The sequence below is a fragment of the Scomber japonicus genome, chromosome 16 (genome assembly GCF_027409825.1).
Source record: "Scomber japonicus isolate fScoJap1 chromosome 16, fScoJap1.pri, whole genome shotgun sequence".
NCBI classification, from domain to species: domain Eukaryota; kingdom Metazoa; phylum Chordata; class Actinopteri; order Scombriformes; family Scombridae; genus Scomber; species Scomber japonicus.
Genome location: NC_070593.1, coordinates 8326383 through 8338421, shown reverse-complemented (window position 1 = coordinate 8338421; position 12039 = coordinate 8326383). Strand labels below are relative to the sequence as shown.

Sequence of the window (12039 nt, the reverse complement as noted above, 5' to 3'; positions counted from 1 at the left end):
TTATACATTGCAGATTTATTTACTCAAAGGTCCAGTTTACTGTAGGCCTGTATCATATTTTGCCTTGCCTTACTGTGCTGCTGTGTCAACTTTAACTTCTCCCAAGGGGATCAATAAATATCCCTCTTCTCTTATCTTCTCTGAAATATAGTGGAGTGTAATTATGAAGCAGCATAAAACTCAAGTAAAGTACAAGTGTTTGTGTATATGTACATATTCTTAGTTTTATTACAGTAAGTGTTTGAAACCTTTGACCAAAATAATCACACATGATGTTATTATGTTACTTATTGATGGAGTTATGGTGAAAATAAAGCATTCCTCGTTTTGCTTTCCCTTTGAAATATAGTGAGGTTGGAAGTATAAAGTAGCATGCTCAAGTAAAGTAAAAGTACTAGTGCAGTACTTCATGGTTATACTCAGTGTAGTACTGTAAGTTGTACTCAGTGCAGTACTGTATGTTGTACTTGAGTGCAGTACTGTAGGTTGTACTTGAGTGCAGTACTTCACGGTTATACTCAGTGTAGTACTGTAAGTTGTACTCAGTGCAGTACTGTATGTTGTACTTGAGTGCAGTACTGTAGTATGTTGTACTCAGTGCAGTACTGTAGGTTGTACTCAGTGCAGTACTGTATGTTGTACTTGAGTGCAGTACTGTAAGTTGTACTCAGTGCAGTACTGTATGTTGTACTTGAGTGCAGTACTGTATGTTGTACTTCAGTACTGCAGTATGTTGTACTCAGTGCAGTACTGTATGTTGTACTTCAGTACTGTAGTATGTTGTACTCAGTGCAGTACTGTAAGTTGTACTCAGTGCAGTACTGTATGTTGTACTCAGTGCAGTACTGTATGTTGTACTTCAGTACTGTAGTATGTTGTACTCATTGCAGTACTGTATGTTGTACTCAGTGTAGTACTGTAGTATGTTGTACTCAGTGCAGTACTGTATGTTATACTTAGTGTAGTACTGTAGTATGTTGTACTCAGTGTAGTACTGTAGTATGTTGTACTCAGTGCAGTACTGTATGTTGTACTCAGTGCAGTACTGTATGTTGTACTCAGTGTAGTACTGTAGTATGTTGTACTCAGTGCAGTACTGTATGTTGTACTCAGTGTAGTACTGTAGTATGTTGTACTCATTGCAGTACTGTAAGCAGCCTACATGCATGCAGTGAGTTCCTGTGTCTCTGTGGGCAGGACCGTACAGTGATCTCTCCCGGTGAGGAGCAGCCCTGCTCACAGCGGACCGGACCGCCGCGCAGGAAAAAAGACTCATCGCTGCTAGTAACCCAACATTTTTATTATTATTTAACGAAAAGAAAAAAGGGCTTAAAATGTCTCTGCAAACTGGACGGGATGGTCGCAGAGTGAAGGGATCGTGCCATGACATTACAGCACCGTGTTGTTGTTGATGTAGCTTTGAGTTTTGAGTTATTATGCTCTCTCGAAAGAAAAGTAAAAACGAAGCGTCCAAACCAGCCGAGGTACACGGGAAATATGTGAAGAAGGAAACATCGCCTCTCCTCAGAAGTAAGCGACTTAAAAATTAGTTAGCCTGCTAGCTCACAGTTAGCATTACAGCTAGCCTGGTCACAAACATTTAACTTTTAAAATTACAAGTAAAATAGTTACTTAACAATAACCAACATGCTGTGGTGAATGTGTGGAAATATGTTGTGTCACTGTTGTATCTTATAAGTTTGTTAATATGTGTTTAATCGATGTTTTTTGTAACTTCATCGCAACAAAAACAAGCAGCTAACCTAGTCTGATGCTAACTAAAATGTTGTGCTGCTTTCAAGTCAGCTGGGATATCTAATCTTTAACTTCTTATATAACCCTAGACACCCTGAAAGTTGGGAAATATACTAAACTAATTAATTAAATATATATTATGGTTTTATAAGCTTTATTTCTAGTGGTTTTCTGAAGTTATAGCCAGTGTAGAGGTGTTGCTGAAAAAGTCATTTGTTGCTGCTGAGCTGACGTCTGTCCATTGAATGTGTCATCTGCTCTGGGATCTTCGAATTGATGTTAAACAAACTTTTATTAAGGGAAAACTGCATTAATCTAACTTATAGACATGTAATTTGCTTTATATTGTTATGCATCTTAGTGGTATTGGCTTTAATTATAGCAGAAATGGTAGAAGAAGTGATTAGAGTAGTAATGTAAAGGACAGGTTCATATTTTTTCAAAGTATGTCTTAACCCTTACATACACGTCCAGGGTCAAATTTGACACATTTTTACATCCAAGAGCTGGAAAAGTACTTTTTTTGTTACTATACTTCCACCACAGCTCAACAGGGAAACACAAAGAGGGAATTTGATGCTAAAAAGACTTTAAATGTGTTCGATATCCATTTGATATGACAAACTCAGACGGCTGAAGCCTCATATAAGCTTCACATCTACTTTTAAATGACTGTGTGGACAAGCTGTGGATTTTGTCCCTCATCACTTACATTGCAACTGCATTTGAAGGAGATCTTTTTAATAGTCGGTATGAACAAGAGGAATGAGCGAGGAAAACCTCTTTCACTGTTCATGTGAAAGATTGTAAAGCCATCTTTTAAGTAAAAGTATGAAAGTGTTGTCAGTAACATGGATTTTATCAAAAGTATGTATTATGCAGACATTATTATTACTATTATTGATGTATTAAACTGTTAGTAATGTTTTAAGAGTTTAATTGGTGAATGTGAAGCTATTTTTTACTACTGTCCAGCTGTAACGATTAGTAGACAAGACATCTTAGGACATCTGGGACTTTAGGAAACAGTGACTAGCACATTATGACATTTTAAATACCAAATGACTAGTCCAGTAATTGAGAAAATCATTTACAGATTAGTCAGTAATGGAAATATTCATTAGCTGCAACCCGACTTCACTGCATAATACTGTTCAGTAGTTGATTACACACATCAATAACATATTAGATTTACATTTTTCTGCAGAGTAATGATAGATGTTAAACATTCAGGATTTATTGGTTGGTGTTTGTAAACCAACAACAGAAGTAACGCCAGACAGCGACACCCGGAAGCTTGCTGAACGCAGCAAAATAATAAGAAAATACAGTTTATAGAGTATTTATAAAGTATCTGTAGATAAATACCCTGATACACGCTTCTAGTGGATTATTTTTGAACAAGTCTATACATTGTTTTTTTTTTTTTAGAAAAGTCCTGCATAATATAACTTTTAAATATAGTGAAGTAAAAAGTACAATATAAAGTATAAAATAGCTTAAAATGGAAACAAATAAAGTATATGTGCCTCTAAATTGTACTTCACTACATTATTTGATCACTGCCTGTTGATGCTGCTGATGTATAGCTGAGTTGAGTTGGTGACAGTTTTTGACACTTAAACTCTTCACCTGGTTGCAGATCTTATGCCCTCTTTCATCCGCCATGGACCCACTATTCCCAGACGCACAGAGGTCCCTCTTCCAGATATGGGGCCCTCTTCCTACCCTGTGGCCCCCAGCAGGGAGCCCGTGGTGTCCCGCAACAAGAGCTTCCTCCGTGCCCCCGTGCAGAGGCCTCCTCATGAAGTGGCCCGCAGAGAGAGCCACCGCATGTCAGCACCTCCGTACCTGCCTCGCAGTCTGGGAGACCAGCCCCACGAGTACGGGGGCTCCTCACAGTCCTTCCTCACAGACGTGAGCCCCATGTCTGAGAACGGAGACGCTGCCCGCTATTATTACCCCTCTGAACCTTACTATGAGAACCAACAGCAACAGCAGCAGCAACAACAACAACAACAGCAGCAACAGCAGCAGCAGCAGCAGCAGCAGCGCCAGCCCCAGCCCAGGAGGGTCCCAGACCGCTTTCCTGAGGACTATAGATACTATGAGCACAATGAACACAACTTCCAAAGAGTTCCACGACAGCACACTCCCCCGGCTCCAAGTAGACCCCCTTCAGGTAAACATGGACTCTGTTTTGACCTTTTTACTTTTTACAGTATTGGTCTAAAGCTGCAGCAAGCAATCAGTCAATAGAAAGTTAATCATCGTTTTAGACGCTTTTATTAAACCTAATGTTCTGGTTGAAGCTTCTCAGATTTGATGATTTGAAGCTTTTCTGTGTCACACATGATAGTAAACTGAATATATTTGGATTTTTGAATGTTGATCAGGCAACACATTGGACATTTGAAGATATTTTTCACTATTTTCTGACATTTTACTGATAAAATGATAAATTGGGAAAATAGTTGTCAGGTAATCGGCCATTGAAATTATCCTGTAGCAGCCCTGTATTAGTCCAACATTTCTTCTAGAGGCCAGAGATATTAAACAAGGAGTTTTGACATGAAAATGGAAGAAAAAGGGGTAAAAAAATGTTACACAGGACTGAAATTGCAGGCTCTAGTTGCACACAAGTTTGGAAACTATGTGACAGGCAGTCGTTTTAGCATCTTGAGGGACTAAAACTCAAATTTCTATGTTTTTTTAATCAATAAATTCTGAGGTATAAGTGTAGAGAATTGATGTTTGAGGAGAAAGAAAATTGCACCAGAAAGTCTACAACCTTTACAGATATGTCCTGAAGGGATTTTTAAGGAAGTCTTGAACATTTCGGTCCAGAACAGATATTAAAGTAATAATAATTAATGTATAACTGCTGTTGAGTTTAGGACGACTCACAGGGATGGAAGATTTGACTTCAGTTCTTCAGAGGAATTAAATATATTTTTTATTTTGCGCTCTGCTGTAAACATCACGGTGACACGACTGTGTAATTTTCACGAGATTAAAAGTTTTGCGGGGTCACAGGAATTTAGAGAACCTTTTATTTAGCGGCCGACTCGTCAACGCCGCTCACACAGTGTCGTATTATGTCAGCCCTGCCGATCACGTATCTTGTTTGGGTTGAAGTTAAACAAGCTTTACGGGCTCGGCATTTTCACCTCCTCCTGTTTGCTGAATCTTTCTGTTAGCAAACCAGCAATTTACAGACCGCCCCCAGTCAAATGTCTCAGCCTCACTCTGCTCACTGCTATGAATCATCCGTGTGCTGAGGTGCCGCTCTTTGTATGTTCACAGTGCATACATAAGGTTAATGCTGTAATCAGAGATGTTTCGAAGGAGTCATCCACCTAAACTTGGCCGACGGCCCCTTTTCTTTAACCAGCATTATGTTTACACTATGAAAACATGACTGTTCGCAAATATTGTTTTGAAATACTCGAACATGTGTATTTCTGTACTCCTTATATTTACTTAAAATAAATCAGGCAGTTTATAAGTGTTTATTTAGAATGGGGAAAAAGGATGGCTTTAAAAAACTCTACTTAAAAATATGAGAAAAAGTTAGAGCTGTGACAATGAATCGATTAGTTGGTAATCGGATAATGGTATCAGTCATATTTCAAGTAAAGAATGCAGAAACATTTCTGGTTACAGTTTCCCGAATGTGATGATTCGCTGTTTTTCTTCCTCGTGTTTGACAGTGAATTGAGTATCTCAAAGTTTTGGGCTGTTAGTCAGACAAAACGAGCAAATAGAAGACATCACTGAGGCCTATAAGAAACAGTGAATGTAATGTTTTCACAATTTTTTGAATGTTTCGTCGAAAATAATCAGAAAATCACAAACACCTGTATAGTTTAATTTTTTTTTCATTAATCCTGCATCATAATTGTGAGCATGACACTTCAGTTTCAGTAAAGTGCGAAAACTGGGAAGACTCAATGAGAAAACAAAGAGCAGTATCTCTAAATTGATCTATTGTCAATATTTAGTGTTTGATTTCATGTTTTTCTTCAACACAAAGTCGCCCAGTTTGTTTCCTTCTTAACTGCTGAATCACCGTTTGTAAATGTAGTAAACTCGTCTCGACTGTACCCAGTTAAATTCCTGTTATGCATTGAGCTTTAGTCTGCAGTGAGTATGGCCGGCTGCCATGTTTCTAAAGAAAAAGGGCAAAGATGATGATGATGATGAGGTGGAGGAAAAGGAGGAGGAGGACATTTCTGCGGAACACTCTCACATTCCCGTCCCTTCACTCAGCAGCTGGCAGAGAGCTGCGGCTCTCTGTTGCTGTCACTCTCATGCAGAATTTATCAGATTGAAGCGGCCATTTTGCCGAGATTCTTCATCCTCTGCACATTCTTGTGTGTTTTCAACACTTTCTGTGTCCCTCCAGGCTCGTTCTTTTTGACTCATAATAGTTCTCGCTCCTCCGCTTAATTTGTTCACACAGCTGTTGGCAGAATTCCTCCGCTGACATTATTCACCAATAAAAAAGTACAAAACCTGTCGAACACACCGGCTCTGCTGTCTGAGTATTTGGGAATTTGGGAGTTTGGTGGTTTGTCATCATCCAGTGAAAGAGCGTCTGTGTATGCAGAGATCTGTCCACCTTCCTGTCTGAATGTAACAACACTCCCATTTCCTACAATTCATCACACAATGTCGGTCAGAATAAGATGCTCTGTCACTACGGTCAGAGAGTCAGAGGGATTAGGAAACATTGTCCACAATCACTGCAATACTTAAAACTGCATCAGTCATGTTTTAAGTAGTGATTCAATGCATTCCTCTCTTATCCTGCTGTGTGCACAGTTGCCAAATCAGAACGACCTTTTTAAATGCTACACATTCCTCTCCTTTAAATGACAGTTTCCCACACATGATGTTTTTAAGAAGTCTCCCAAAATATTTCCTCTTTCCCGGAGGCTCTGTGTTCTGGCAGCTGCTCGGCTGTATGTTTGGTCAGACATCTCTCCCTCTCCCTCTAGGTTTCTAAAAAGAAATGTTTGTTTTCCTCAGGCATAGGTCGAATACAGGCCAAGTCCCTGGGGAACCTCTCCAGTCTGACGGGAGAGGACCTCCCTCTTCCGGCCGGCTGGACCGTCGACTGGACCATCCGTGGCAGGAAGTACTACATCGACCACAACACTAACACTACACACTGGAGCCACCCCCTAGAGAGGGAAGGGCTCCCTCCAGGCTGGGAGAAGGTGGAGTCGGCTGAGTTCGGGGTCTACTACGTGGATCACATCAACAAGAGGGCACAGTATCGTCACCCCTGTGCTCCGAGGTACATGTTTAATGTGAAAACTCAAGTTTCCCACGCTAATGAAGCTGCATTTTATTCACTTCCACTCTTTTTTAAATTTTTTAATCGCCCCCTTTAAGCCCTGAATGCTACTTTTTCCTAAACTATTTAAAATCCTTTGTCTAGATTATTTTAATGTGGTTGAAAAGGTGTAAATACTTATATTCTATGGGTCTGTTTCAGTGTGCCTCGCTACGATCAGCCCCCACCGCTACCACCTCCTGTGACCTATCAGCCGCGTCCTGCGGAGAGGAACCAGCCGGTGCTGGTGCCAGCTAACCCGTACCACACAGCCGAGATCCCAGACTGGCTGCAGGTGTACGCCCGCGCCCCCCTCAAGTGAGTATTAGTAGTATTTTCATCACTGTTTAGTCTGCCAGTTATTTTCAGGAAGATGGTGAAAAGGTCTGCTACTGAAGAAAACCAGGTGCTGGACCAAAGAACTAAATCAGTGAAAGACAGAAGAAAGTCCGCACACTGCAGCTCCCAATGCAGATATAGTTTTAATGTGATATCAAGAGTGATGTTGTCTGAAGAAGAACAAGATGCTCGAAATGTCCCTTTTGTTTTGGGAGCTACAGCGTGCAGACTTTCTTCTGTTTTTCACCAAAGGCAAAAGTGACGTCTTCAACTTGCTTGTTTTGTCCTAAACCCAAAAAATATTCAGTTTACTATCATTAAAAAACTAAAAAGAGCAACAAATCCTCACATTTGTGAAGCTAAGAACTAAGAAATGTTTGGTAATTATGATTAATTGTCAACAAATGTTCAGAGCCAAACCAACAATGAACTGATCGCTACAAGTATTGTGTCTTATATCCAAAATGTGATTACTGTTATTAGTCTTTGGAGCGGTTTTCTAAACCAACGGGAAGGTAACGGAGGTCTACAGCACAGAGAAATAAGATATCAGACTTACATAATACTTGATTGGATTGATTGATTATTGGTTTGGCTCTGCACATTAGATTTATTGACAATTAGAAAAATATAGAAAGGCTGCATCCTTTCACATCAGCTTGTGACTTCTTTTATTGGCCCTTTGCTACCTCTTATGTCATATTACCAACACCCACTGATGATATGCTTCACCGCCCTTGGAAACCAGTCGAAATGTGTATTGTGTTTTGTGTTTATGTGTGATATAAATAAACCACTCATCCAAATAACACAATTGAATCTCTTCCTTTCTCCATCAAGGTATGACCATATCTTGAAGTGGGAGTTGTTCCAGCTGGCGGACCTGGACACGTACCAGGGCATGCTGAAGCTGCTGTTCATGAAGGAGCTGGAGCACATCGTCAAATCCTACGAGGCGTACCGGCAGGCGCTGCTGTCCGAGGTGGAGGCTCGCAAACAGCGGCAGCAGTGGTACGCCCAGCAGCCCAACAAGAACTTCATAGGGAACATGTGATGTGTGTGTGTGTGTGTGTGTGTGTGCGTGTGTGTGTGTGTGTGCGCAGTGGGGACTCCATCGCTGCCACACCTCTCTGAGGTTCCCACAGTTTGGGAGCGGTCAGGGTTTCCTTTGAAATCATGATTGACTCTTAATTGCCTCTTTTTACCAAACACATCTGTGCCTTCGCTTAATCCAAATATATCAGCCAGGAAGTCAAGACGCACATTGGTGGTGTTGGGGGTGGGTGGGGTAGGGGTTCCTCTGAGGCCCCTTTAACCCCCCCTTCCCCCTCCTCAATGTGACACTCAATGTATGAATGACTGTGTGACTGAAAAGAAAAAAAAAAAACTCCAATGAAGAAAATGAAAAACCTATAATGTGCTACATCTGGGGAGACTGCTTGTGGTGCCATTTACAGCCACTGCCCTGAGAGCTGAATTGCTGTATGGATTTTTTGTTTTAAAGACTGAGGAGTACAGTCTGAAAAAAACTCTGGATATTTGTTCAAAAACATCCTGAGATTGTGCCTTTTTTTTTTTTTTTTTAAATAACAAATGCAGCATTTCTACAATGTCAGCTCATATCGTGTATACACCAGCTACTCCGTCGTTTTTTCCTGCAGGAGAAAAAGACAGGCAGCTTCTTCTAATTTGTTTCCGTATTAAAATACTTTTTTTCCTTTTTTGCTTTTTGTTACCCTCATAAACTGAAAACACACTTTTTTTTTTACTACATTAAACAAAAAAAAGTGTGCATTGTTCCTTTTTTTTTTTTTTTTTTTTAAATGACATATCCTTTATAAGACAATCCACCAAAACTTTATCAGATATTTAAGTTTTGATATGAAACACGTCTTTATTTAAAGACCTTGTCGGATGAAGCATCACATTTGATGCAGTGGTTTGAGCATCTCGCGGCTCTCGGCATTACTGTAAGTCAGGAATATTCTTGTGTGTGTTTATATAATGAAACATAAATAAGCTACTGGAACTTTTTTTTTTAAAAACACTTCAGAAGACATTTAAGTTTGCCAAACAAGTGCAATTCTCCTTGTTTCATTCTTTCTGGATATTTCTTGCCTCAGTAATGCCTTATTTTTTTATGGACTGACACGTCTCTCTTCTTCTGTGATTAAATTGAAGTGCAGATTCTTGAAAGCTTATTCCACTGATCACCGATCAATCGCACACTTTTAAGATACTCAGAAGTGTCTTTAAGCCATAGGTTTTGTCTAGTTGAGGCCGGTGCTAGTTTTCTACAAGTATTTTTCACTCATGGTAGGAAATATAAGTAGTTTATAACGCTATTACCTTTTTACAGTTACGTTCAGGTCTCTTCTTAAACTACCAGGAACTATATTTACAGCACGAATAAGAATTACAAGTGTCTGATTGAACTTGTCTGTGATTTCTGAACGTCTTTTAAAGAGTGTTTGATCGGTGGACGGTAGAATAGGTTTATCGAGAATCTCAGCTTTTTTTGTTTCATGAGTCCTTCTCTGTGCAGGAAGGTCTCAGTTGCATCTTTTCAGAATGGTTTCACCGGTTTGTACATACATAATTTTGTGGATTGCAAGTACAGGAAATAAGCAATAAAGTCTGCAGTGAATAAAACAAATACCCTTTGAGACAACGCCTGTTTCCTCTTGCTACACTTTCACACAGACACACACGTCTTCAACAGACACTTTTTACAATGTAACTGAATATAATCCTGATTATTGAGCATAACAAATTACTCAAGTCTGGTTTTCATTAATTTGGTCCAACTTTATTAGATATTATTTCGTCGTAACTGAAATCTTGCAAATGCATGGTGTGCTGAAACGTAGCAGTGTTGACTTGGAAGAGGCTGATTCATTTGACCTGTCAGTACACTCGGGCTCCCACGATATCCGGGGTTGATTTATGTGTGGATGAGGGCGGCTTTAGGAATGAATTGTTTAATCCAAGTTATCCACTTTCTTTTTTTTTTTTTTGTTAAACTCATAAAATCTTGAATGAATAGTCAATTTGGAGTTTTAATGCAATGAAACCTAAACAAACGTTACTTTTGTTGACATGAATGGACGAAATGCTTCAAACGGTCATGAAAAAAATGTGATTTCTTTTTTTTTTTTTTAAACTCACGCTAGATGGTTCTTTGTGTGGAGGCCTCACTCATGTTGATTATACACTGTGGAAGACTGGAGAAGCCACTCTGCTGCAGTGCCTTTAAATTTTCAACCTTTGAGGTCAAACCTCAGTATAAACTTGCTAAATATGCATGACAGTGTTCCTGTACTGTCAGTGACCAGACGCACACACATAAGAGGGGGGGAGGAAAAAAATAAAATGAAAGAACATTTTTTGACACTGCAGCTGGATGTAATGCAGATATTTTTTTAACAGTGCTATGATTCAGGGTTATTCAATGAGCTCAAAACAATAATCACAGTTTTACAAACGTACAGTAACAGTCTACGAAGCCAAAAGTGTTCAAACACCGAAAAAAGTGCTGTCACCAATACGAGCCTTTTTAGTTTTACGAATGCAAGCTGTTTTTTCGGAGGGGGGGTGAGGGGGGGTGGGTCACAAAAAAATCGGGGCCGGTCCTTTTTTTTAACATGCAACTTTTTTTAAAACTTTTTTTTCTCACAGATGATTCAACTTAAGTGTGTGAAGATGATGAAAGAGATCTGGAATGAGGATACTTTCCAAAAAAACAAAAAGAACAGGCCGGTCGCCCCGCCTAATAACATCTAGCTTTGATTCCTCGGTGGCCGCAGAATAGCTACATTCCTCGGATTTGCTCGAACATTCAGAGAGAAACACAACAATGGTTTCAGCTGCCACCTCTACATCACAATGCAAACCAAACGACACTCTTTCCCTTCAACAACCTCAAAGCCCAAACACGTATAGAGCATCACTGGGGACGCTGCCTAATTACAAAACTGCAAGCAAGGACTATAAAGTGAGAGTCAGCTATGTTGTGTAAACTTCAAACCATTGTGTGTGTGTGTGTGTGTGTGTGTGTGTGTTTGTGTGTTTTTCTTTTTTTTGTGTGTGTCTGTTATATGAAAGTACATGCCAGCACAAAGCTTATCTCCTCATCCAGAAGTCTGTCAAAAAGTAACACCAACCTCCAAAATCAAACAAATATACTGTATACAACTAATGAATGTGCCATCGTAGCCAGGCTGAGTTGATGTGAAATCTTTTTTTTTTTGTTTTTTTACATGTTATGGCACGATATCACTTTGTCACAACTATTAAAACTCAATTATTATCATTTTTTTAAAAGGTATACCTGGTTTGTAAGAGCTTAAAGATGACAGACATTAACCATTTACCATGCTGATGACTCTTGTAACGCTTCATTATTTAACATACAGCACATATTTTGGCTTTCAAACATCTTGTTTGTATTCTTATAAACAGCACTAAACTTCAAAGAACGGAACAATTAAGTCACAAATGGGGATTTCACAGATTTTTTTTTTAGCTATGGTTTGAAAACTGTCCTCAAAATTGTGACAAATGATGGAGGGGGGGGAACAAAAACCCGTCTTGTATGAAAT

General features: G+C 39.5%; 1 protein-coding gene across 2 annotated transcripts; it reads left to right on the top strand.

Annotated features, from left to right (window-relative positions):
- The first annotated feature begins 1214 nt into the window (after positions 1-1214).
- Positions 1215-10109, top strand: sav1 (salvador family WW domain containing protein 1). 2 transcript variants are annotated; one of them, XM_053335301.1, is made up of 6 exons: positions 1215-1530; positions 3398-3755; positions 3828-3891; positions 6759-7060; positions 7262-7417; positions 8279-10109. In XM_053335301.1, the coding sequence occupies exons 1-6, from the start codon at positions 1437-1439 to the stop codon at positions 8490-8492; spliced, it is 1188 nt and encodes a 395-aa protein (XP_053191276.1). In that variant the 5' UTR covers positions 1215-1436; the 3' UTR covers positions 8493-10109. The 2 variants fall into 2 exon arrangements, with proteins under 2 accessions (XP_053191276.1, XP_053191275.1); XM_053335300.1 differs by having other exon boundaries at positions 3398-3937; positions 6790-7060.
- Positions 10110-12039: the final 1930 nt, after the last annotated feature.

What these genes read in the sequence shown, in the direction of transcription:
- sav1 (XM_053335300.1), top strand. Translation starts at nt 1,437, where the DNA reads ATGCTCTCTCGAAAGAAAAGTAAAAACGAAGCGTCCAAACCAGCCGAG. An exon ending in AACATCGCCTCTCCTCAGAA is followed by an intron (nt 1,531 to 3,397) that starts GTAAGCGACTTA and finishes ACCTGGTTGCAG; the next exon opens with ATCTTATGCCCTCTTTCATC. An exon ending in TACGCCCGCGCCCCCCTCAA is followed by an intron (nt 7,418 to 8,278) that starts GTGAGTATTAGT and finishes TTCTCCATCAAG; the next exon opens with GTATGACCATATCTTGAAGT.